Source organism: Triplophysa dalaica, chromosome 6 (assembly GCF_015846415.1).
Source record: "Triplophysa dalaica isolate WHDGS20190420 chromosome 6, ASM1584641v1, whole genome shotgun sequence".
Classification (NCBI taxonomy): domain Eukaryota; kingdom Metazoa; phylum Chordata; class Actinopteri; order Cypriniformes; family Nemacheilidae; genus Triplophysa; species Triplophysa dalaica.
Window position 1 is genome coordinate 5,022,309 of NC_079547.1, and position 26,721 is coordinate 5,049,029.

The 26,721-nt window shown below is 35.5% G+C and overlaps 2 protein-coding genes across 3 annotated transcripts; both read left to right on the forward strand.

The window, feature by feature from the left end:
• The first annotated feature begins 258 nt into the window (after positions 1-258).
• tpra1 (transmembrane protein, adipocyte asscociated 1) lies at positions 259-6,948 on the forward strand. The gene is made up of 11 exons (XM_056750397.1): positions 259-429; positions 994-1,169; positions 2,382-2,514; positions 2,785-2,871; positions 4,074-4,146; positions 4,230-4,309; positions 4,623-4,733; positions 4,822-4,882; positions 5,106-5,208; positions 5,463-5,543; positions 5,786-6,948. The coding sequence occupies exons 2-11, from the start codon at positions 1,006-1,008 to the stop codon at positions 6,027-6,029; spliced, it is 1,137 nt and encodes a 378-aa protein (XP_056606375.1). The 5' UTR covers positions 259-429; positions 994-1,005; the 3' UTR covers positions 6,030-6,948.
• Positions 6,949-7,687: 739 nt separating this feature from the next.
• chchd6b (coiled-coil-helix-coiled-coil-helix domain containing 6b) lies at positions 7,688-20,213 on the forward strand. 2 transcript variants are annotated; one of them, XM_056750398.1, is made up of 9 exons: positions 7,688-7,914; positions 8,748-8,841; positions 9,019-9,067; positions 9,356-9,488; positions 11,235-11,255; positions 12,161-12,244; positions 14,208-14,278; positions 14,883-15,018; positions 19,964-20,213. In XM_056750398.1, exons 1-9 carry the CDS (start codon positions 7,837-7,839, stop codon positions 19,985-19,987), a joined length of 690 nt encoding a protein of 229 aa, XP_056606376.1. In that variant the 5' UTR covers positions 7,688-7,836; the 3' UTR covers positions 19,988-20,213. The 2 variants fall into 2 exon arrangements, with proteins under 2 accessions (XP_056606376.1, XP_056606377.1); XM_056750399.1 differs by lacking the exon at positions 11,235-11,255.
• The last annotated feature ends 6,508 nt before the right edge of the window (positions 20,214-26,721 follow it).

Genomic DNA, 26,721 nt, shown 5'->3' on the forward strand with positions numbered 1-26,721 from the left:
TAAATCAAAATAAAAAGTACCATTTACTTTTTTCCAATTATTTGAGTGCTGTCTTTTGAAAATCCTATGTATCATATTCCGTTGTTAAAGCTTTTATTTTGAAGTGTTACTTAAAATCAGCCATCACTTTTGGGAAGTAGTTGAGTCTTTTATTTTGAAGTCTTACTTCGAAAGCGGCCAATACTTAGTGAGTTACAACAGTCTTTTATTTTGAAATTTCGCACAGGCGGCGGCCATCTTTGCTCCGATGATGGCATTCACGCTGACTTTTATCTGACAAGCGACGCGACTGACGCACCAGTTTCATTCCCGACTGTAAACAACAAACAACCGATATACGAATTAAAGTGATTATGACTCGAATACACCGAATGGTGAAAGTGATACTGGATAACATCAGCCTCTGATCAGAAATCGTTGAAGTTTAAGGTGAGCTGTGTTGTTGTGGTTTATCACCTGATATGTCGTGTATCACATGATATAATTCAACATAAACATATTAACGTTAACGTTACATCTATGCAGTTCCGCCGAGGTACATATTACCTTTCCTTAAGCCTTAGATTTTTACATGGATTAAAACGTGATAAGTTTGATTACATAGACTATGATCTCTGTTATTTAACGTTATGTACATAAATACACATTCCAGAACGATTTGATATATTTGATATATTTATACGTTTGAAAAGAGGCAACGTGACACATTGCGATTTCTTAACGTAGCATCTTTGTTATTAATTTGAACTAAAGTGATATTTCAATTGTCATTGCTGTGAATGTATATATACCTCTACATATTCACTAATATTAACTCTACCATATGTGCCATGTATTTAAATGTGATGCATGCATGTTACCACAGTACATTTTAATCTACTATACATAGATGCATTTTTATTCTTGGATCTTCTAGATATATATGTTTGTTAATTTGAAATAAAATGTTGGCAGGTGACTATGAATTGAAGCTGATTTGTATGTTTTACACAGATTTAATTCAGGATGTTGGAGGTATTTACAGAGATTGGAAGCGTTGTTAATTATGGCAACACCAGTGTATTTCCCACAGTGGACAACAGTTCTGAAATCATTCCAGACCATGACATTAACATCACAAAACCCCACAAGTGTCTACAGATACTTTATGAGGATATTGGAAATTCCAGGTACATTCATTTTCACTGTTATACATTTCAAATTGGTTTGTAGACAAAGTATGTTTCCATATCTTTCGTAACTTAAATCTGCTGGAAATTTAGCTGGCAAAGCTGTTTCCAGTTTCACTTTAACAAAGCCACATGTTTAGTTGCGACTTTTGTCTTTGCTTATGCTTGCATGTCATTGTTTAAAATGACCAAATGTCCGTTTAAAAAAAAATTTGTAGACTAAGCATACCGTTTTAGTCTATTATAGGTTTACATACACTATGTTTCTCTACAGTATTTTGATAAGTGTGTGATGCTGACTGTAGTTTGGTCTGGGCTCTTTTCCATGATCAAATATCTGAATAAAGTTTAGCAGTGGGAGACTAAAGAGAGTTCTGTGTGATTTAACACTAGGACCTTCACTGGAGTGGTGCATGGTATTTACACAAGCTTTTAGTTCTGCTTTTATTTCTGTGCAAACTGAAGTTAATACTTCCTATCTCATGGGACCCAGAAGATAGTTTTCATTTTCTGTAGACACAACTACACTACAGCATTACAATGTACAATTTTCATGTCCAAGACATTATAGGCTTGCAAGAAAAGATGGATGTTTGATGCTTTTGCCATGATCACTTCTTCACATTTAATGTGTAAATGTGTTATTAATTGTATTGGATTGTTTTATTAAAAACTCAAAAGAATGTTGTGCAAGAAAGACGAAGTCGTACTCGGCCATTAAAGGCAATGCTTGTGTTGGGGAGGCTCTACAGGGGAGAATAAAAACATCAACATTTCCTGTGAACCTTTGAGAAGTTAATACACGTAGTTTATTACAGGTTGCAAACATGTAAGTGTCTTTTACAGGTTTTCATAAATTGTGTTATAAATAAGCAGGTATCAGCATAGTAAATACTTTTATACGATTTTATATATTTTCAATTTTATGTAAATAGCACTGTTGCACAGTGAAATAAAATATGTGTTTGTTTCCCACTAAATCGAAGAATAAAAATTCTCAAAGACTATGTGTGTGTATATAAACGGGTACTTTCCATCACTGGTGAAAGTTGAAATTCCTGTTTAGATGTGTGTGGGCCTGTATTCCAGTAATAAAACTCTTGTTTATTTTCAGAGTAACGGTTGTAAACATGATCACGACTTTACCCAGTAATAGAGTTGTGTTTTTTTTGCAGTGCTTATAAGTGTTTGTTTTTGTTTGTTTTTGGCCAGGGTTCGATTCTGGGACCTAATGCTGCTGATCCCGAATGTGGCGTTCTTGATATTCCTAATTTGGAAACTTCCTTCTGCTCGTGCTAAGATCCGCCTCACCTCCAGCCCCATCTTTGTGGCATTCTATATACTGGTAAGCACCAGAACGTTTCAAAGGCATTGACCTGGAATTTTCATTCTGAATGAGAGCTTCCCCAAGTAGTCGTCAGTGTGTAACCCAGACTCGAGGTCACGTGACTTACTGGGTAGATTTTGTTGCTTTTAGGCATTTGGATTTATAATTTTTAGGGCATTTGATTTTTACTGTACTAGATTTACGTTAATGGAGGGATCTGAGCATTTGTCAAGAGTCTGTTGTAGTGTGACATCAGTTTATAAATGGATGTTGTTCTTTATGCTTCAGGTGTTCGTAGTAGCGGCAGTGGGCATCACACGTGCTATAGTGTCCATGACAGTGAGCACATCCAGTGCCGCCACCCTCATAGATAAGGTAAAACACAACACATGGACACATTTCTGAACAACTTATGTCATTGACTTCTGTTGTACTTGAATTCAAGATGATGTTGTCCTCACTCTGGAAGACACCCTTATGTTCCAACACACTGAAAATTCATCACTTGTCTTACTTCAGTCATGTTTCTCTGTCATTACTGTGGACATGTGCAACGCACATCCCATGAAATTCCCATGAAACTATTTTGAATACAGCTAGTAAATATGAATTACTAACATTAAGGGGCAGTTTCCCGGACAGGGATTAGCATAAACCAGGACTAGGCCATAGTTAAATTAGGATTTTTAAGTGATTTTTAATTTACAAAAAAAACATGCTGTACATCTTGAGGCAAAACAATAACACTTATTTATTTTAAGATATGTCATTGCAAGTTGTTTTCGATCAAAAAACTTCTAACATTTAAGATAGCCTGGGACTAGGCTGAAACCCTGTCCAGGAAACCGCACATTATGTATTATTATAGACATCGTTTATGTTTTATGTATTATGGTATCGTTCATAACTGTTGATTTTGATTTAGGGCTTCAGTTCAATGAATTTTGAATCATTAGTTAGCGAGTAATGTCAATTTATTGTTACATTATTACTGGTTTCCATGAAGTTATGGTACTTTTCTCTTCTAAACTCTTTCATTTGCAGAATTTCAGGTTTATGGATGTGACATTTTCAGGCAAAATTTAAAATATAAATTCTTAGAGAATGTATTTATTATCAATATACTGGATTTTACTAATCCCCTGATGACGAGTCCAGACATCGGAAAATATCAGGCCACGCAGTCGAGTTTCCTATTTCACTTACCTGACTATGGAAGCCTATGCTTTAAAAACAACAATGAAAAAGTGCTTTAAAAACCTTAAGAAAGACTTGACATTGGTATTTTTTTTAAACCACCAAATATTGACATATGACGTATCAATATGCTTATAACCTTTGGTTTAAACTATCCTTTCATCTTAAGGTTGACATTTGCATTAAGGCTTTTTCGAAACAGTCCTCAGTTTAAAGTCACTTAAAAAAATTTTGTTCATAAACACATTTTATTTCAGTACTGAAAATATCATTAAATGTGTAGCAGACAGATTCTGTAGTTTTATTAAAATTTCTATTTTCATATTGTTATAAATGCAGTGACAGGACTGTCATGTTTGCTGATGTCTTTGTGCATGTAGGTGCTTTGGGAAATCACACGCTTCTTTTTATTGGGTATTGAGCTCAGCGTCATCATACTCGGATTGGCTTTTGGTACGTTTCTACATTCTGGATCTTTCTCAATGCACTTATCTCAGGTCTGCAAATTGACATGTTTTGTGATGGTGTTGGCTCAGGTCATCTGGAGAGTAAGTCCAGTATCAAGCGTGTGTTGGCTATCACTGCAGTCCTGTCTCTGGCTTATTCCATCACACAGGTATCTATCAGATAGAAACATTTAAGTCATCTTTTCTTCATTTACAACATAAAAGCTTCTAATTCCATACTGGTAGTAAAAATGTAAATACTGTTACAACAAAACTGATTGGTTGTCATAAGCGGCCTGCACAGTTTATGCTACATAATACAATTTTTATTTTATGATTATAAATTACTTTCTCTGTTTTATAAAAGTTTTATAAAAGAGACGCTGTGTGTTACAGAGATTTTGCAATGCATATAAGGACACCCCTTTGCCCAGTAATTTATAGCATTACATTGTTTTAATACAACATCTGCTGCTCCGTCAGGGAACTCTGGAGATCCGTTACCCAGATAAACATCTCTCAGCCAATGACTTCAACATCTACGGTCACGGCGGGCGGCACTTCTGGCTAGCCAGTTCCTGCTTCTTTTTCCTGGTATATTTGTTTTCCTTTTCATCTTGTGTTCTTTAAATATAAATGTATTTATTTTTCATTTGAATAATTCTGTATTCAAATATTTCAGGTATATTCTCTGATAGTCATTCTTCCTAAAACTCCCCTCAGAGAGAGAATCTCATTACCATGTGAGTAAATAAATACACAATGTCTCTCTGTATTTAAAAACATTGATGGATAGTTCCATATTGCTATTCTTTTGACAGATACAGAACAAGAAAGAAAATCCATTACAGTTGTCAATAGCATTTTTATGTGGCATTTATTTGTAACATAACCTTTGGTCCTCACTGCCACTCTCTGTGTTTTGTGATCATTACTGTGATCTCTCAATCTCTTTTCTGCCGTCAGCCAAGAGAGGTTTTTATGTGTACGCTGGGATCCTGTCTATACTGAATCTGGTTCAGGGGGTAGGCAGTGCTCTGCTCTGTGCTGAGATCATTGAGGGCCTGTGGTGAGCATTCGCCTTTTACCAACATATTCAACTAAACAATTAAACTCAACTTTAAATTTGTTAAAATATTTAAACATCGAAGTCATTATTAGGTAAAGTAATATAAATGATTCTGTTATGCAAATTGTTTAATAATAATGATTCAGGCCAAATCAATAAATAAAGATTGAAATCAGTCATTAAAAGAATAAATGTGTTCTCAGATGTTCTCTGTGTATCTTCTGTAGTCACTCTGTCATTGTGTTTCCTCACAGCTGTGTTGATGTGACCACATTCCTGTACTTTTCTGTCTTTGCTCCTCTGATCTACGCGACATTCCTCAAAGGATTCTTCGGGTATGTGAAGGTCCTCTCTAATGCTGTATTTCCTTTTGCTGCGTCAGGATATTACAATATAAACCAAAGTTTTTCATTCACTCTTGCTTTAGAGCTCTTAATGTGTTCTTCAGCTTAGCTGTAGGATTTGATTCAAAACAACTTCATGCTTTGACTCTCTTTACAATATCCTGTTTACTTTTTGTAACAATTGAATCTTTCTTTTCCTTCCTGATTTCTATTCTATTCCCTGTTCTCCATAGTTCCGAGCCAAAGATTCTATTCTCCTACAAGTCGCAGATAGATGAGCCAGAGGACTCTGATGTCCACCTGCCCAACACTTCCTCATCAGGTCTAAGCAGAAAAGATCTGGATCGTGGGTCGTACTCCAGCACGCAGATCGACGGCTCTGGAGCGTACCTGGACGACGTGGTGTCTGGACCGTTTGGTGCAGGAAACAGCATCAATAGCATTGACAGCGATCGATGGAGAAGCCTCAATGCTTGAGACAGAGAGAGACTGAGCACGTTTTAAACGTGGCCTCCAGATGACTCGTGTTGTTTTACCAGCTGAAGAGTTTGACGTGCCGTGGATTCTGTCTGTCATGCACGACCTTTCAATTTTTCCCAGTTGTTTAAAAGTTAATTTCATTGTATTCCATTTTCCATTTTAGCATTCCTTTTTTATAACTTAATTTCACATCTGTCTCCATCACAGCTCTGTTAGAGGCTCACTCAAGACTTTGAAGTGCATAATCTTATGAGATGATAATCGATTGCTGATCATTTATATGTACGACATTTCAGGCTGGGTTAGATACTCTACTGGCACCAGTGAATGTGCTCATTTCGAAACTTTATTTTCTGCCGCAGGGGTTTTCGTGCACTCAGAAACACTCATTAGTCCACCATTTTTTTGAGAATTCTACACTAATTATGTGTCCGAGTGTTGGTGCGTATCAGTTCAAAGGCTTCAGGACTGAAATCCACCCTGGCTTTGTTTACGTTTATAAAATCATTTATTTCCAGATCCTGGTTAGATTAAAATTTTATTTTTGTCTTTGCGTTTTTATTTATTTTAGTGATATGTTAAATTTGGTTTTAGCCTGTTATGAAGGAGGACGTCAGTACCCACTGAAGCTCAGTTTAATCTGTGTCTTGTTCTAACGGAATGGAACTGACTTGACTTCTGAACTGTCTGGTTTGTCATATTAACAGTTATCATTCCATGTATAGGAAAATGTGTTGAAAAGAACTTATTACTAGAAAATGGACCATACAGAAATAAAACATCAAATAGTTTAATTGCCTGTACATGAGAAACAACAATGTAAGAAATTGTGTACAAAACAGTACCTACATTGGTGAATCAAAATGCGGTTAATTATATTATTATTGTCTATTAAATTTGACCAGAGTAAAATGTTTATTTCTGTTTATTGCTTTGATCCTCTTTCATTTTTTTTTTTTTTATTAAAATGTGTCTAGAGTTTCCAATGTTTTGGGTCCATCTAGATTTTTGAATATACTTTTTAATAGGTGGACCAAAATCAAAGAAGTTGCACTTTTAAACCGTTGCCACACTTGCAAGTTCGTCATAGAGGTAACGTTATATCTCGAATATTTGCCGCATTAATTCCATAAGTTGAAAACAGAGTTTAGTACGTAAAGAACGTGCTTCCATTAAAACAAAAGTAATATTTCAACAGTACGCTGTACCGAGACGTGTTGCGACTTTTATTTTGAAGGTTTTTTCAAACGCTCGAGCCTGTAAGCGATACGTCATCATAGATGTGAATTCGCTTGATCTTCTAATTTAGTTTTTGCACCGTATCTTTAGCATTTTGACATTTCAGTTGTGATGAATAAATCAGTTTTTAATTAGTAAACGTTGCACTTTATTTATGACGAGTAAATACAAGTAACGTTATAGGCCTTGCTTGAAAATCTCATGATAGATCATGTGACGTGTCATGAAATGGAAAGTAATGCTGTATTTTACTCTTTTGGTTTGATAATAAACTATTCTAGATGTATAATTAATTGGTTCTTTTTAAATGAAAGAAACGTAATCAGCATTTAAATATTTGTTTTATTTGCCCGCGCCATCAGTTTGACGTCATAGTTTAAATAAACTACATTTCCCTTAGTGCAGCGCGATGTCACATGACATCGGATTAATGTAATAGGGTGTTCGATGATTTTCATCCGCATGCATAGCGTGTCACAGTGACCCTGAACTCATTCATGGTGAATTTACGCGTGTTGTTTTAACATTATTATCCTTATTGTTGTTATTATTATAATCAGAGCTAATGGGAGCAGGTGAAAGCAGGTCTGTGTCATACGGTCTGGATGAGGAAGAAAATGTCACTGTTCTGCATGGAGTAAAGGTGACTCCACAATATTATCATTTATATTTATAGTAACAATTATATTGCAAAGAGATAAAGTGAGAATGTACAGAACAGTTTTTTCTATAATATTTAAATAGGGTGTTCCAATTGTTTACTATTGAGACTATTTCTTTGCCATACTCTGAACTTTAATGCCATTGAGACAATGAAAGTGTGAAATGAGGATTTTATTATTACTGTGTATTGTGATCATTGACTGTATGAATTGATGTTCGGGTAAGCAGCATTGTGTTGGTTTGGTAACCTCATGTCTTGTCTGATGGGATCAAATGTGCTGTTGAAATGTAAACCTGTTAGTTTATCTGACTCAAGGTCAGAGAAAGAAACCAGTTAAATCAAACTGAGGTTTTGTTTTTGATTGAAAGAAAGTCTCAATGTACAGGCAACAAATATTTCTCCTTTTGTGGTGCATTTGAACACATGTATGATTGTGTTGACACAAGCAAAGGCAGTACTTTTCAAAGAAAACAGTTACTTATCATACTTTTGAGCTGATGGTATCCAGTCACAGTGCATTGGTCAGTGGCACTATTAGAACATCATGGTCACCTGTGCTCTGGATTGACTGTACCATAATCTTAAACCACCACAGTCCATCCATCCATCCATCCATTTTCTACCGCTTATCCGAACTACCTCGGGTCACGGGGAGCCTGCGCCTATCTCAGGAGTCATCGGGCATCAAGGCAGGATACACCCTGGATGGAGTGCCAACCCATCGCAGGGCACCACCACAGTCTCTGAAGTGAATTAGGGTGACTGTGATTTTTATATTTTAGATTGATGAAAGTGTGTTTGTGTTCTGCTAGTTATCGGGTAATGTTCTCCAACGGATGAGAGAGCCTGGACCATCTCCAGTGAGACCAGCATTATCAAAACCAGAGAGTGGCAAATCTGACCCAGGTAGCAACCAACTGTTCTCTCTCAATACATTTCCGTTTTATTCCAGGAATCTTATCTTACTGCTTTACTCCCACCGAAATGGGTAAATAATTGAAAACCCATTCTGTATATCTAAAAGTTAGTAATGATTAGATTGTGATTTTTTTTGAACGAAACACAATGTTGGTGTTTTGTTAGGGCCTACTAGACCATCTGCAGCTGAGATGCAAGAGGAACTTCGGAGAAGGTTTGTGTTGTTACAGTATAAGGTGATGTCGGTCTTTATAATTTCTTTTAGAATTTTCAAACATTTTATGTCAAAATAATTACCACAACTCTAGGAAAATATTGCGAAGAAATCGATATAAATTTAAATATATAAATGCATAATTGCTTACTCTTAATCTTACAAAACCATTTTATAGTGTGTAAGTATTTAAAAGACCAGAGTATAAAATTGTCTTTAATGGTAATTTGTACAAAGCAGGTCTCCTGTTGGTTTCTAATAGTCACAGTGGCTCTCTCTTGGCCGCAGGTTCGATAGAGAACAGGCTCTGGTCCAGGAAGAGCTGGCTCGGATCGCCCATAGAGAGAGAGAGGATGAAAACCCAGCCGTGCTCAGGGAGAGAGCCAGGAGTCGAGAGGAAGCGGAGAAAGCTCAGGGCCTGGTGAGACACAGTTTAATTCTCTTTCCTGGTCCATCCGGTCATCCTTTAAATATCTTTCTGTCTCTAATTGAAATGTTGTTTATATTGTTATTTTATATTTGTTTTATTTACATGTTTCAGAGAAGAAAGATATTTACACTTATTATTACGTTTAAGTAAAAAGTATACATGTAAAGATTTTATTCACTTTAGTCCAAAAGAAACAGTTCACCCGCAAATGAAAATTCTGTCATCATTTACTCACCCTCAGGTTATTTCAAAGCTGTTTAAATTTCTTTGTTCTGCAAACATTTGGAAGAATGCCAGTAACCAAACAGATTTTATCACCAATTGACTCCGATGGTATATATTTTCCCTACCATGGCAGTGAAGGGGGATGAGATCTGTTTGGTTACTGTTTGGTGTTCACCAATACAAAGAATTACAGGTTTGGAACAACCAGGGAGTGAGTAAACAATGTTTGGGTGAACAATCTCTTTAATGCATCGGGTTGCCTTCTTGAAGATCAGTATATGTTCTGTTTATGATGCATTCACATGCATGTTGCTGCGTGTCCACAGTGTAAAAAAATGCAGAAAGAGATGGTTACATAAGCCATACCTTTAAAACCATAAATCACGTATCAGACATTGTCACACTTCACATAAAAATTCCATTTCACTTTGACCACTAGAGAGCAGTATTTTATTTCTTGTTGCATTTTTGTGCCTATTTAACTGCACAAAATAAGTACAGAGTAGTTCCAGCCTCTCTCTCTCTTTCTCTCTCTCTCAGTGTTGCTAAATCAAGCAGTGAATTAAATAACAGTGTGTTATGTATAATAATGTTGCTTCATGGTTAATTATAATTACCCGGTTTCTCATGTAAAGCTTTCATGTTCACACTCACAATCGACGACTGCTCTTCATTTTTCTCTCCTGTATGATTGCTAACAGCAGCACTGATTTTAAATTACAAATAAGCACTTGTCAAAAGATTCCTACATAAAAATGAAATGCACCTTCTCACAAAGAAGGTTAAAAAATGTAGTTTGTGCACAATAGTTAAAAGATAGAAGGTTAATAAAGGGAGAAATTTTAAGAAGTGCACGTTGAACTGCATGGGCATTAAAATGGAGTGTGGAAAAAAAACACTGTTAAACTCCTGCTGTGTATAATGTCTGCATCTTCTCGCCAGCTGAGTATTAAACCACATTAGCAACGCAAGGTTCATACAACACAAAAAATAACTTGCACTGTGAATCTCTAAACAGAACTCGAAGTTCATGGTCCCAAAATATCGACCTGTTTTCTACCCGTGTTTGCGTCACTTCTCTAATGCCAAATTCCTGCAAACACACAAACTGTGAGAGCTGAGGGCTCAGAGATCGAAAGAAAACATCATGAAGAGATTTAAGTGTGAAATAAGTGTTAAATTGAGCTGGGGCGACAACACTTTTATTATTAGCTCAAAGCATCATCCTCACACAAGCCCAAATATTGAAAATGCTAGAATGGAGGAGTGTGGGGAGGGGGTGCTGTGGAGAGAGTCTAACAATAATTTAATCAGAAAATCCAATAATTTTTGTGAGTGCTGGTTCCTAGTTTGGTTGCTCTTGTTTTTATTTCTATTTTTTGGATGTTGCTATGGGGTTGCTATGATGTTTCTGAGTATCTAGGTAGTGACTGGTCCAATTCAAAAGATTTTACCCAACAGATGCAAGTTTATGACTCTTCTCTCTTCTCTTCTCTCCTCCTCTCCCCTCAGCCAGCTGAGTTTAGTATTCGGGTGAGCAGAACTCTTTTGAAAATGTATTGCATGCATAACATATTTTTTGGTTGTCCAGACTTAAATTATTAAATTTAATTATGAAATCTGGAGAATTCAATTCTTGGGACCCAAACACGGATTAAATCATGAAATGTTTATGTATTCTATGTGTTTTTTGCCATTTAAGTTCTTTCATTAATCTTTTTGTCTGATATTTTCTTTATGTTTATTGATTTGTTATTCAAATATGATAAGTGAACACCCGCATGCAATTTTATGGGGTCATGGATTACAGTACAGCCTTTGTTGAATGTTTATTGTTGCAAATTTCATCCTTTTTAAATGCAATCTTAAAAAAGTAACATGAAATTCTTTACATATCGCCACTGTCCTTCCGAGACCTTGGTTGTCCATATTTACTGTTTTAAGGAAATGGTGGAAAAAAACATGTAAATTATATGATTAAATACTGTTGTCAAAGTTGACAAGCACTAATACTTTATATTAATTATAAATTTGCAAAAACAGAGACAAACTTAAAGGGTGAGTTATAATAATGATGAAAAAATATGGATATACAAGGTTTCAGAAGGACATCAGAGATATGTTTGTTGTAAATTTGTCATCTCAAACAGACAGTGTTTCTTGTGGCCGTTCACAGATAGTTTGTGTTACTTTAACTGTCGGTCTGTATTCCGCATGCTCTGCTGAATGAACAGTTTTTGTGATGTGTGAGGTACAACATCCTTAAACACTCTATCCAACAGCAGAGACAACAAAGAACATCAGATGCATCATATCATCACAGCTTTATTTCCGTGGAACATGATCTGTGATCAGTGTCCTCAAGTGTTTAAATGATTGACAGGCGCTTCTAAACGTCTGTGATGATTACAGAGTTTATTCTTTGTCTCTATCTCTAGGTCCGACAGCTGAAGAGAAAAGAAGATGAATTAAAACATCTTGCTGAATTTTACAAGGAGCAGCTACAACGGATGGAGAAGAAGGTGTGTAACACATTCAAACACATGCACACATACATATCTACACGCATACAGACAGTCTGAAGTTGTGTGGGGTTGTCTTCCATCGCTTACCATTACCAGAATATACAACGGTTGCTAAAAATGTCAACACAATATTTGCAGATCACATGGATTTCCATGGGTCTGATTTTAAGTTCTCAAAAGTCTTTATTAGGTTTTACTATTTCTGAGGACATTCAATATAATTGGCAATAAACGCACAAACAAAAAGGACCAAACTGACATATAACATGTATAAACATTTTCTTATTGATGTTACTCTTGCTGCTGTAGGCCAAGAATGATTCTCTCTCTCTCTCTCTCTCTCTCTCTCTCTCTCTCTCTGTACATTTTGCATAAAGGTGATAACAGATGCAACTTTATCTGAGCCAAAGCAGAAATCTCCTCTTGTTCTATAAAATCTTTTAAGCTTTAACACGCCTTTGGTGTGAGTGTGTGTGTGTGTGCACTCTGTATGAGCAAGCTGCTTTAAAATTATTTTTTGCTTTTATGAGTTGTTGTACGTCATTAATCTGCCATTAAAAAGACCTAGAAATTTTTTTTGGAAAGAAAACTGTATTATTTTAACTCTTTAACAAAACAAATCATAAGAATATTTGATTTATTTTATTCAGAGACTGTCTCAACATTGTCATTGAAATTTCCCATCAAAGCCTTTAAATGGTACTTTCTAAAAACTCACTTATTCAGTGCCTATAAAAATCAATGAAAATCCGCTTGAGCACATCCAATGAGATACTGAAGTTTCCATTGTGACCATAGTCCGTAAACACTGATGGATCTGAATGTATTTAATGTGTCACTGACAGTCAGGCTGTTTTCTAAACTATATATAAACTTGATTTATACTAAACTGTCTTGGAAAACATCAATCAGATATTATTTGGCATATCAGAGCACGCACCCACACATTTTATGCAAATTAATTATATTCCACGTCTTCTAAAGCCTTTTGAATCCCCAGCAATCCTAGATTATGATTAATACTGAGCACTTCTTTTATATTCCCTCGTCATATGAAATAGAAATCCTTAATGCACCATAAAAACACTACAGAAGACATTAGCAGGGATTTGTGTAACCGTAGCTCAACTTGGTGGTGCTTTGAGTCGGCATAAATGCATAAATGTTAATGTACTATTGGGAAAGTGAAAACCTCCAAAATCATATCAGAGACGAGTGTTTTCCTAAAAATATACTAGTCAGGTCGATTTTAATTGCTGGAGTTTATCATCTCTGGACTGATGATTTCTGATGTTATTTTCCCATACACTCTAATTACAAAGTTTTCCTGCTGTTTCTAACTTCCAGCGTTTAATTGTGTAATTTAATAAGAAATCAGAGACTGATCAATCCAGCTGTGTGATGGATGTAGACTATGAGATTGTAATTACACTGATAGGTTATAATCTCCTTCAAGTCATTGTTTTTGTGTCTTGGGGCTGGATTCTCTACCAGAGGGAGGCCCCTCAGAAAATTGTGTCCTTAATATTTTTATTGTCTAACTACTAACTTACTAGAAGCAAAGGACTGTTGTATTATACGTCATTAAAACTTTACAACACTAGTGGAAACTTTCTTTATGTGGTGATAAAATAATGAAACGGCAGCACAGACACAAATGCTGGAGATGTCCAGTGAACATGTTTTAAAAAAAGCTGATTATTTTATTTATTTGTTGAGGAAAAAAATATGTATTAAGGCAAGAATTAATTCTAACTTTATTACTATGAAATTAAAATGTTCCACCCCCATAAAGAGCATGAATTTAGATGATGAATTTGGTATAAACTGAGATTAAGAGTAAGTAAACAGATTGTTAATATAAAAGTTGCAAATAAAATATTCAACCAGTTTTACTTGTGTATTATGTAATATGTATGAATGACTGCATTAACTCTGGCTGTAATCTCTCTCTCTCTAGAATGTAGACATCTATCAACAAACTCTACAAATATACAACCAAGAGGCAGTTAAGGCAGAGACGACTGTTAGGTGAGAGACTAAAAAACATGTGTGTGTGTATGTGTGCATGCGTGTATGTGTTGGTCTTAAACTTACTGTCACATTCTCCACAGTAATGTAATATTTAAGAAACGTGCTTTGGTGACTCATTCTCAGAAAGCTAAATCTTGCAACACTTATATTGTTGTTCTGGTGTGTAATGCCCAATTGAATTTTTTCTGACAGTGTTTAAAACTGGGGATAGTTAAATAAATGATCGTCCATTATTTCAACACTGTCTGCCTGGTTAAACTGTAAATTCAGGTGGATAGGAAGGTGTTTTTTACACTATGGCAGTGTTTAGTGAATTTGCCCCTGAGAGACATGAGACGTAAATTCATTATCAAAGATGAACTCCATCACTGTCTCCATTTATGAGAAAGGGTCAATCAGGTTCAAAGTCCACTGTAATCCTCCTGCAGGCCACTAGGGGTCAGTTTGTTCTAGGTATTTATTTTTACCTTTGTCAATGGGATATATCTTTGCACCTGTGTTTTGTTTCTGTGATGTTTCATCATTGTGATCAATCAAATGAATCCACTCCTGTGTTTAATAAAGTCACTGTTGTACAGTAATTGTGTTTATTTATCATCAGTCCTCATAACATCAGCATCATCTGCCCTGAGCTCCAGTCTCAGGTGTTGAACTGCTACAGAGAGAACAAACATCAGACTCTTCAGTGCTCACAGCTGGCCAGAGAATATATCAACTGCATCAATTCATCCAAGAAGGTTTGTGTGTTTGTATTAGTTTTTGGTTGGGGATATTCATCATTAATAAAAATGCTGAAAATGGTCTGAAACAATTTTAATTTTATATTATAAATATATACTGTGATTTTTAACAGTAAATACATATTTATAAATATATAATAAATGTAATATTTGTAATAAATAAAAAATATATTGGTATTCATTGCTTAATAAATCATTTCTATTCTTCTTTGAAATTTACATTTCATCACCAACAGAGACCATTTAGAGACCTAATAATAAATAAAAATAGGCTGACATTTTTATTTTATTTTATATAATAAATCTATAATGTGTTCGAATAAATAAAGCAGAGTCGTGTTATATACTTCATTTATTGCGCAATAATCTAAAAATGTTAGATTGTGACTGTAAATGCTTTGTAGAAAATATCACATTTCCTTATTTTTATTAAAGCTATATGATTAATTTCAAATCAGATTTTACATTTTAGTAAAAGCAATTTAGTAAAATTTTAGACAGTTTTGAAATAAGGAAAATCACAGAAAACAGGAACTTCATGAATAGAAATGACATTATGTGGTATTATAGAATACCTGGTACTATTGCAAACTATTCATACAATGTCAAGCACTACTACCTATAAAAATAGTAAAAAATGACTTTTGGATGAATTGTTTGTTATGGTGTTGGAAATCGGTTGCCGATTTCAGTGAATATGCAATGAAGCATTGTTATACATGTTTGACTTCAAAATGCCTTCAAAGCACGCAGCCCCCGAAGTCCACGAAGTGTACCGAGATGAGACTGTCTAGTCTTATACAGGATTTTCAAGCATCAACCATGCCGATATAAAAAAATCTGTTATAAGGTGTGATATTACTAATACGGTCACTGATATATTGTGCATCACTTCAATTTGTTTTCCTCTATTGTGAAGTGCTTGTATATTGTGAAACATGGTAGAATGATTTTCTCTGCAGGAAATCAAAAGCAGCGGCCACTGCTCTCAGTGCTCTATGTGGTTCATTTTAATGCTGGATCTATGGAAGCAAATAAGAGACATAATGTTTTGAAATTTAACAGCCTATGAATACTTGATTTTGAATTATTTTACTTTGGAAACCATGTATCTGAATTTATTTGTTTCGAATTTACCTCTATGAAATTTAAATATGAAAATTCCTGATTTCCAATTTAAAAACCTGAATTTAATGCTCACAAATTCAGATACAAAAAAAAAACTTACAGAATTTCAGATAAAATACAATCAGATTGATCAAATTCGATTGCTCTTATTCAGATCTCAAATTTCAAGTTAATACTTTTCAAAGAAAACATATGTCTAATTCGACTGCTCAAATTCAGATCGAAAAATTCAAGTTAAATATTCACATGGTAACATCCGGGCTACCTAGGATAGGAAAAACAGTTGAGCCCAGGGCCCGTCTGCAATTGAACCGAACCATTGAACCGAACTATTGAACCGAACCATTGAACCGAACCATTGAACCGAACCAATGAACCGAACCAATGAACCGAACCGACGTCGGAAAATAATAATAATAATAGTTCCAAAAAATAATTAGCAACAACATACTTTTGTTCTGTAGAGTCTGATTGTACAGAAACAGCAAACTTACCGGAGCGCCTTCGTTTTCCCTAGAAGTCATCTTCTTTACAGGTTTAATATCCGTGCCTTGGCCTCTTCTTGGATCATGACAGACAGTCAGGTTGTCGTGCTCTGATAGACCGCCCGACGTCGGTTCATTGGTTCGGTTCAATAGTTCGGTTCAATGGTTCGGTTCAATTGCAGACGGGCCCTGGGCTCAACTGTTTTTCCTATCCTGGGTAGCCAGGATGTTACCATGTGAATATTTAACTTGAATTTTTCGATCTGAATTTGAGCAGTCGAATTAGACAGATGTTTTCTTTGAAAAGTATTAACTTGAAATTTGAGATCTGAATAAGAGCAATCAAATTTGATCAATCTGATTGTATTTTATCTGAAATTCTGTAAGTTTTTTTTTTGTATCTGAATTTGTGAGCATTAAATTCAGGTTTTTAAATTGGAAATCAAGAATTTTCATATTTAAATTTCATAGAGGTAAATTCGAAACAAATAAATTCAGATACATGGTTTCCAAAGTAAAATAATTCAAAATCAAGTATTCATAGGCTGTTAAATTTCAAAACATTATGTCTCTTATTTGCTTCCATATGGATCACTCCTGCAACTCACACACACATAGAGAGGGAGAGAGAGAGAGAGAGAGAGAGAGAGAGAGAGAGAGAGAGAGAGAGATTTTTCAAAAAACTTTCATTAGACAGGAAAATTATTAAACATTGGTTCAATACAAAAATATATATGTATTTTTACAAAAATATTTTTATACCCATTTTATAAAAGAGGTGAAAAGTTTCTTCTCAATTACAGAGAACAAAGCAAATTTGTTCATTTCTACTAATGTAGATGCTAATTTTGGACATATTGTACTGAAAACTCTTCATTAAAAGAGTTGAAAAGACTTTGTAAAGCATCAAATAAAGGCACTAGCCTTGAACATTGCATTAAAGTGTGGAAAAACAGTCTCCCTTTGAAAACAAAAAGGACATTCATGGCTAACACTTCGATTTAAAACAGATATAAAAGCATTGACAGCAATAATACCGTGTAAAATACGCCATTGTAAATATTCAATTGATGACAGTTAACAAAATACTAATTTGAGGAGGTCAGTTATAAATCACAGGTCTCCAGATAATATTAATGGCTTCGAGAACTGTGAAGGGTGCTAATGTGTAACCTAAGGTTACGTCTCGAACCAAATTCACAGAAGTCTCCAACTACACAAACTGCTATCCAATCAAAGGCGTGGGCGTTTACTTCCCGAGTGTTTGGCCTCAAAACCTTTGTAGAAAATAGCCTGTTACTTATTGATTTTGATGTTTTTGGATGTAAAAACCAATGTGGTTTGGATGTGGTTTTTTTCTGCTGTTAAGTTGCCCATTTTAACATAGAGCTAAATTAAATTCTGCTCTGTTTTGGAGCCATTCTTCAGCGGCTAAGTCGATAAATTACAATTAAAGTCACTTCCATGTTTGCCTCACGAGAGAGATCGGAAGGTTGCCCCTCGGTTAACACCCAGTATCTAATCTCTTATTAAATGGATATTATCAAATATTGATCTCCCTTGTACATAGTAGGACTGACCAGGATGGATTATTTCCTTCAAAATCTTTCCTAGTCTAGAAGTGAATACTTTTGAGAGTAGTTTATAGTCACAGGACAATAAAGATACAGGTCGGCAGTTTCTTATATCTCTCACATAGCCTTTTTTGGCCAAAACTCAACTGGGATCCCATTTATACTAGGACCCTTACCATTTTTTTTCTTTCCTTTTTAAACAAGCAATACATTTCAGTCAGATGTACCTCAAATATTATATTGAAAATCTTCATATCAAATACATACACATACAAATATATGCCAATACATACACCATACAGTCGTGTTTGACGGACATCTACTCATCAGAAATGTAAAACCTTTTTTTTTTTAACTATGAGTTTCTTGCAGAAATAAAACATCACTTTGTTTCTGCTTCATTGTTTCACATGTAGCAGTACGTTTATACAATCTCTGGCTCCGTTGATCAAAAATGCAATACGGATATCACCCATGTGCAAATAAAGGAAAAGAAGAAAAAACAGCCAATAAGGGCCAAAAAACCTAACTGCCATTAGTTGTTCAATTGTTGTTGAAGTTTAGTCACACATTTTTTCAACCGATAAACCTTCTTTTTTTTTAAACTTCCTTCACTCATAAAATACCTAGTTTTTTCCACAACACGTTTAATGTCTGGAAAATAAACAGCAACTTGTTTTTAGCAGTTTTACAATTTATTGATGTCGTAAGTGCCATAATCAGAACATATCCATTCATTCTGGGAACAACTAGAAGTGATATTTAGGCTATGTAATTCGGTCAGTCGTATAAATCGGGTTATTTTATAACGGTTTAGAACTCTGCACAACCAACCAGAACGAAGGACCAGAACTGACCGTTTTATAAAAAGACTTTATAGTCAAAGTCATTGATTCTAGCCCTTGAGATTCAGGTTGAGTTCAGCTCTGTTATCTTTTATTACTATGTAAGTAAACCGCCTGCTTTACTTCCGAGAGCTATTTTTTCCATAGGACTAATCACCTTTCCGAAACCCGACAGCTCTTTCACTAACAAATCGTCTTTAACGAAAGGCGGCTTATTAGACCCGATCACCTTTTTAGCGGGCGTAGAAAGAGGAAGCACCGGGGTAAATAAACCGCAAATAACAACTCATCTTTCTACTACCTCGTCTGCTTTCTCATTGATAAACAATATTGCTGTTGATTTTAGACACTGCTACAAAACATTCATGCTTCCCAGTGACACACTGGTTACTGACCCTCCAAAAACCCTAAAGATGTCTTATTTTATTCCAGAAATCAAACAGGGAATCAGGGAAAAAATTAAGAATTGTTGCACTCACCACTCGCTCCGCAGACGCTCGCACGTGTGCACGAGAGAGATAATTGCTTTTATTATATATGTGTGTGTGTGTTTGTGTGTGTTTGTATATATATAACATAGCAGAACAGAGCTTTACACACAGACACACAAACACACAGATACCCGTCCCCGTAAAGGAGGGGGTGAAGTTGGCATCCACAGTGGCAGTTTGCCAACTAGAGCGGGCAGGCTGCCACACGACTACTGAAGTGTAACACAGTGCAAATTAAAGACATTTACATCCAAGGGATTCGTCTGCATATAAAAGACCATCCGAAGCTCCAAGCAAACCAAAGAATTTTCATATTGAGAATTAGATACAGCTTTTATTAAATGCTGATGTTCATGATAAGGACAAGCAGAACAGAACAGTTGTTGACATGTTTTTCTGTGGGTTTGTGTTCTGTGCAGAACCTGCTGGTGAACCACGGATGAAGACGATGGTAAATAATGATGAAGAATTGTACAGCAAAGGATCCATAAAAAACATTCAGCACTGTGTGTGTGGGCACTTGCATGAATGAAGTGGATGCATTGTGTGAGTGTGTGTGTGAGCATCTTTCTCTATAATGGTTGTGTCTGTGCTGACAAGATTATGTTATGTTGGATTGTGAAAATCCTGATTTACTGTAAGCAAATAAATTCTCTACAGTGTAACACATATGTGAGAGAGGATTTATGAGTCTAAACTGTTTTCTGGGCGAGACGAGGAGAGTTTGACAGCATGCTCCGGGATACCCAGAAATCATACCAGAATGAAATGGAGGAAGGTAAACAAACCACGAACATCCCACTTATACAGGGGGGTAAACCAGACACATTTTTAGAAACTAAAGGCATCATATTTACCAAACAAACGAAACACTTTTTGAGAGTTTAATTAAATAAACATTACAAACAACAGCAAGCAGTTCTTTAGAAAAGTTCTTTAAAAAGTTTATAAAAACATGTTTAATTTATATAGCGCCTTTCCAGGCTCAAGGATGCTGTACATAGACAGTAAGTACACTGTATCAATACATATAATTCCATTAAGACAGACATTTCATCATCATTTTGACTGTTTATTTGACAGTAGGCAAAGTTCTTTATTATATTTTCTAAAAATGATTTTTAAAGTAGGTTTACAAGTTAATTTGTGAAAAGCATGCTGTTAATATACATTTCTATGTTAGTATATTTGCAGTACTATTGAAAAAGGAAATATATACCTTTCACAAGGAATCTGCTTATTCAACTTCACGAAACATAACATTGAGGCTTATTAATGCACCGGCTCATGATGGTCTTTCAAACACACCTGGGTTTCACTGACTGGGATGTTGTTGGGCAGGACGGGCAGATGTACACATTGATCCACACTGGAAACAAATTGTTGAGGTTCATCGGCCCTCTCGCAGCCATCATCTCTCTCGCAGCACAACTACAGCCAGACGGAGAAAATTCACCACATGACCCACTTTTATCCAAACAGAAAGGGTCTTAAAATTAATAGTGTTTCATGCAATGTTTAAAAGGGGATATCCTCGCTCTCCATCCCAAATCTTGGGATGTCCAAATTTGAAGTTTTTCAGAAAATAAAAAAACTGTACTTTTTAATGATTAAATACTGTTTTGACCTTTTTAAGGGCGACCAATAATAATACTAAATATGACAAAAAAACACGACATGGAGAAACAAGGTTTCAGAACGACAGCAACAATAAACACATGTGCCCTTTCGAAATTGCTGGTGAAGATGGACGGTCAGGAGCATTGTACATGAAGATTACAAAACACTCACAGATGAATCAGTAATGTGTAAATTGTTAACTCTTAATTTTGACTACAAACTCTGTGTTTTAATTATATTAACGTATTTAACAGATGTTTATCAAAAACAAAACGTTCACTGAAGTCATTCCATCATCTTTGTCTATAAAGAGCGGAATTCCTCCGATATTGCTGTTGCCTCCAAGAGGCTGATTAAAATTATGTGGTCATCCATCTGAAGAGGCTGAAAGAAAAGAACGCTGCAAGAGTTAGAAAGAGAGACTCCACCAAGGGAGTGGGTTATATAAAAACTATACGAGAAGTCACACACAGAAACAAATATAATTTTGGGCAAACTTATCCTTTTCCATTTTTGAATCTAAAAAAGAACCTCTAAATAATAAACTTCCACGTAGGAGTAGAACCTCGGATCATCAATACAGAGACGTACGATCTTGGAGGTGAAGAACTGTTCTCCGCTAGCATCAGGAGAAGTAAGCTGGGTATCCAACTGCAACGTCAGGTAGTAGACAAACTGTATATGTAGTAGATGTCAAATGCTGGAAATATCATCAGGGTATCTGAGGGAATCTTCAACTGGGAAGAGACAAACTCGTCCTGGTGGACAAAGCTGAACATGTCAGCATCTTCCTCATTGGTCATCAATTTACGGCTGGAAAGAGTTGGGAAGTACTCAGACTTACCGTCGATGGGCGTTCCAATGAAAAGTTTGCTGGTGTGACCTGAGATGATGACCCCGGACATAGTTCCAGACTCGGTGACGCTCGATAGGTAGTGTTCCTTACGGTGATAAGGTTCGCCAAGCTTAAAGAGATCATCCAGACGCAGAAATTGACAGATGCCTTGCGAGGTGCTTCCACAAGCGATAATGCGGTTTTGAGAGTAGTCTATTAACAGCAGCTTGTTCACATTGCTGTTTAGGACGAGGTCATGAGGGCACAACTGTACACTGGGAGGTGGATAACATTTCTCATTGTCCACTACTGGACCCGTCATGTGACTTCTCAACTTGGTCAAGTATCTGGAGAGCTTGTAGATCCAGTTTACTGCACCGACGTACACATCTCCTGTCTTGTTATGGATGGCTAAATGTGTCAGACTACTGTCAGGGGGAGAAAAGTATTTTAATGGTTCCAGGGCTCCTTCAGAAAGGTGAGTGGATATATAGATAATAAGCAGCAATAGATGCATGACTGTCCCTTGGCTTGTAACGCAATGCAGTCCCTGATGACGCCACATATTTGCACTGGTCTTTGAAAGGGTGTTTATCCACGCAGTGACTTTTAAAAAAAACTAAACAATAAAAGGAAGCAAAACAACCTTTATTAATACTTTCCGTGTTGTCTCTTAAAACATCATCCACCTAAAACCTGCATCCATGGCTCTTATAGGGTAAAGAAAAGTAAAACACATGATGAGTACAAATGGACATTATCCCATTGATTATACATCATTTTTCAAAGCCCAAAAGCAGGGTAAAGAATTTAGACAGTATTACTCTGTCCACCAAGTTATGGACTTGTGTGGTCAGACGAGGTGAACCGAGTCAACTTCTGATGACGAAGTCTGAGAGCTATAAGGATGAAGATGGATTGGAGATGCACAGTGCAGAAATGGGTAAGCAACACCGCGGCTGTAGAGTCGGGCTGACTTCAATACGGGCATTACATCCATCATCACCAAATTGTCTGACAGCGGCTTTCTGAAGATGAAGTGTGCATGTACATAAACAATAAAACAAGCAAGTCTTCGACATCTGAGATTCTTGCACCTTTACAAAAGATGTTTTACAAACTCAATTTTTTTGTTACGTATAAACTATTAATAGGGGAGAGCAGGGTACAACATAACGCTTTTTGGTTGTTTCTCAGTCACTCAAAAAATATTTAAGCTTTATTAAACCGATTTTTACACAGCAACATACACATCATGGCCTAAAAAGTACAGTTAAAGGGTTACATGACATGCAATGTGTATACACGATTTAAGGTAAAAAAAGGCTGTATTTTCCACATACAGTGCATGTTTGTATTTCCTCTTTGCCCCACCTCTCTGAAATTTCTCTGTATTTTTTACAATGCTCATCACTCTGAAAAGCGAGGTGTGCTACGATTGGTCAGTTAACCAGTGCGTAAAGATTGGTAGAATACTGCAAGCTTGTGATGGAGAAGTAACGCCTCTTACCACATTTGGAACATCAGGTCCCAAAGCAATTGTATTGACATGTACGCCCACTATACTTGCGTATACATTTGGGCGGTCTTTGTCAAATCATACAACAAACTGATGTAGATTTGTTGGGGTGTGGTTACACGAGGCATTTCAGGCAGGTCTGGGTAAGCATTCGCTTTTAGATAGAATGCATCTTTTGTTCCGACACTTAAATTTTTGCAATTTTACATGTCTAATACATGCATGGGCAATTTATAACATCCCAAAGACAGAAAAACACATATTCGCTCATATGACCCCTTTAAAGTTTGTTTCTAGACCCTACCGTTCTTGATACAAATACAGAAAAAGTGACAGAAACTGAAAAATCAGTTTCAACACAAATAACTCAATATTATTCTGTCTATAAACTAAAGGAGGATATTGTTTGTACATCTGTCTATAACAGACAAATATCTAGACATCTATCATCCAGCCATTTCTCATCTATTCATCCTTCTATTATACGTCAACACATATGGATAGTGATATGATTGACACATGTCAATTACTCTCACTAATATTTTCATTTCAGTAATAAGTTCGATTAATGGAATTTACATGGTTTTCATCTCATTGTTTTTCACTCATTGGGATTAATTCTAACACTGTGTTACAACTACCCCCCGTGTAAAAAATGTAAAAGCCAATATGGTGCTATGTTTTAGGCAACAAGACAGTGATTAAGATAATATGAGGTTGTTCTAGGTGATTTACACACCTTCTGAAAATGAGAAATTGAGAAACACATATGATTAAGAAATGTTTCATGCTGCCAAAACAAACTTTGTCCAAGACCTCCATGAAAACACATCAAAACGTAAAAAGAATCTTAGATGATGGTCCTCTTGCAATGAGAGACCGGTCTTGTGTAACTATGAAAAACATTTGTTTCACAGTTAATCCTGTGTTAAATTTGTGCCCCGCTCTCCCCTACACCATTTTGTCTCATTCTTAACTCTGAACTAAAAACAGTACAAAACCAGAAAGATTTGTACAGAATTCCTTTTTGGGGCTTATTGCTTTAGTAAACTGTTTAATCTGCTGATAATGTAAAACTCAACCAACCCAAGTTCACCTCCAACATTTCTACTGGAATGTTTTTCAATGGTAATGAATGTTGCACTGAAACACCCAATTAGAAAGAAAATACATTTCCCTCATAAGTGTTAGAAAAGAAGACATTATTTACACCACAAGGAACTGCTAGTGAAGCTTATTTTTGTCATGTTTTTTTCACACTGGTTTACATTTTGTGCATCATGACTAATCAGCCGACAATATCAAAACCACATCTGCCAGATCTAAAGAAATAGACTAAGATGAAATGACATAGTTGCTTGAAAAAGCACATTTTGGAACAGGATGTGAAGTAGCTGAAGACTTAAAAGCAGGAAACGGAATGGTTAAGTGTTGGAGCTCTATGGAAAATATAAAACACATTTTGCGATGTGTATGTTCAGCACACTTTTAACCGCCATTTTATAAAGTCAATAATAGTTAAGACAGGGGGTCGTGAATGGTCGTCTGAGATGTTGAGATCCATTATACTTCAGTGGTCCATTTCTTAAACCCTTACAGAACCGACAGTCACCAAAATCCCTCCTGCACTCTTAGAAATGAAATGTTGTATTTAATTAATAAAGTTATGTCAACTGGTCCCACAAAACTTAGTTGCTTAAATGGAAAAGGTAATATACAATTAATCGTAACATAATGTTTTAAGTAAATCGCTCATAACTTTGTTAATTAAATGGTACATCACACACTTATTTTGAATAAATGTAAATTATTGTCTTGAATTTAATGACTATAGCTTGATCTAAGATGACCTGATTTAGCTCAATTTATTTAACAGAAACAAGCTTTGCTTATGTTATCCATTTGTGTTGATTGTACTTAATGATTGGAACTTAGAGCAACTAAGTCTGCAGGTCAAATAAAAACACTAAAATAAAATGAATTGCTCAACATTTTTTATATTATACATTTGTAACATTCATTAGACATTATCTCATTTAACTTCAATAAGATGATATTGAGAAAATAGAACTCAACAGAAATGTAAAACAATTATTATTACTGCCCACTACCTAACCAAAGGCAACACTTTTCTGAACAAGGGTAACCACCAAACTCAAAAATATAACTAACTCTTTAAAACTTTTAAGATAAATGAACATTAAACACTAACACGTGTTTCTTTTTACTGAAAAGTGCACAATATAAAACACTTATTTAAGAAAATAACTCTCAAAATGCAGTGTACGCAAAGCATGCTGGGAAATATAAGTCCTCTGCCCTATTATAACTATTTTATGTTAACACAACACAACTCCTTTATGTTGTCCCAACATGAATGGATTCAGTTATATGACTAAACATAAAACAATCATGTTGTAACCATATTTTCCAAAAGTTGTGTTGATTTAACTTAAGCAAGTTAAGTAAATTGAACAGGCAGCAAAAACATTTCTTTTGAGTGTGTCTATGACCTCACTGCCCTCCATTCATTTCATGTCCATCCACTTTTATGCATATAAAACTGTTTTATAAGTCTTTCAACAGCAAAAATGACTGCAGTGAATCTCATTCATGAAAAACATTTGAATACAAAAAATAAATAAAAGCACACCCATGGTGAGGCAGAAAATTTGGAGTAACCCTAAACCTAAAGTGCATTTTCTGCCTTTGACCTTTTACTCCAATTCAGTATTGTGAACTCGAAGGTGCAATGTGTAGGATTAACATTTCAAACAAGCCGTCCGTGTGTTTTGCTAAGATATATTAGTGCTTATATTTTTTAATACGTGAATTTCAAGGTCTTTATGAATTATTAAATATTTTGTAATATACTTATACAACATATTATTCTGCAGAATTTCTAATATACAGTTATGTCATGTAATATATTGATCATTAATTCATAAGGAAATAAATAAAAAACTCTGATGAGATATTGAAGTTTCCATTGATGGATCTGAATGTGTTAAATGTGCCACTGACAGTCAGGCTGTTTTCTAAAAATATGGCAGTACTTAAATGAACTTGATTTATATTAAATTGTCTTGATCAATAGTGGGACCCAATCGGATAACACCATCAGTTATTTGGCACATCAGACCAAATTCAGGATTAATGTTTAATTTGAGGTGATATGGTTCAATTTCATGACCATGGAGGAA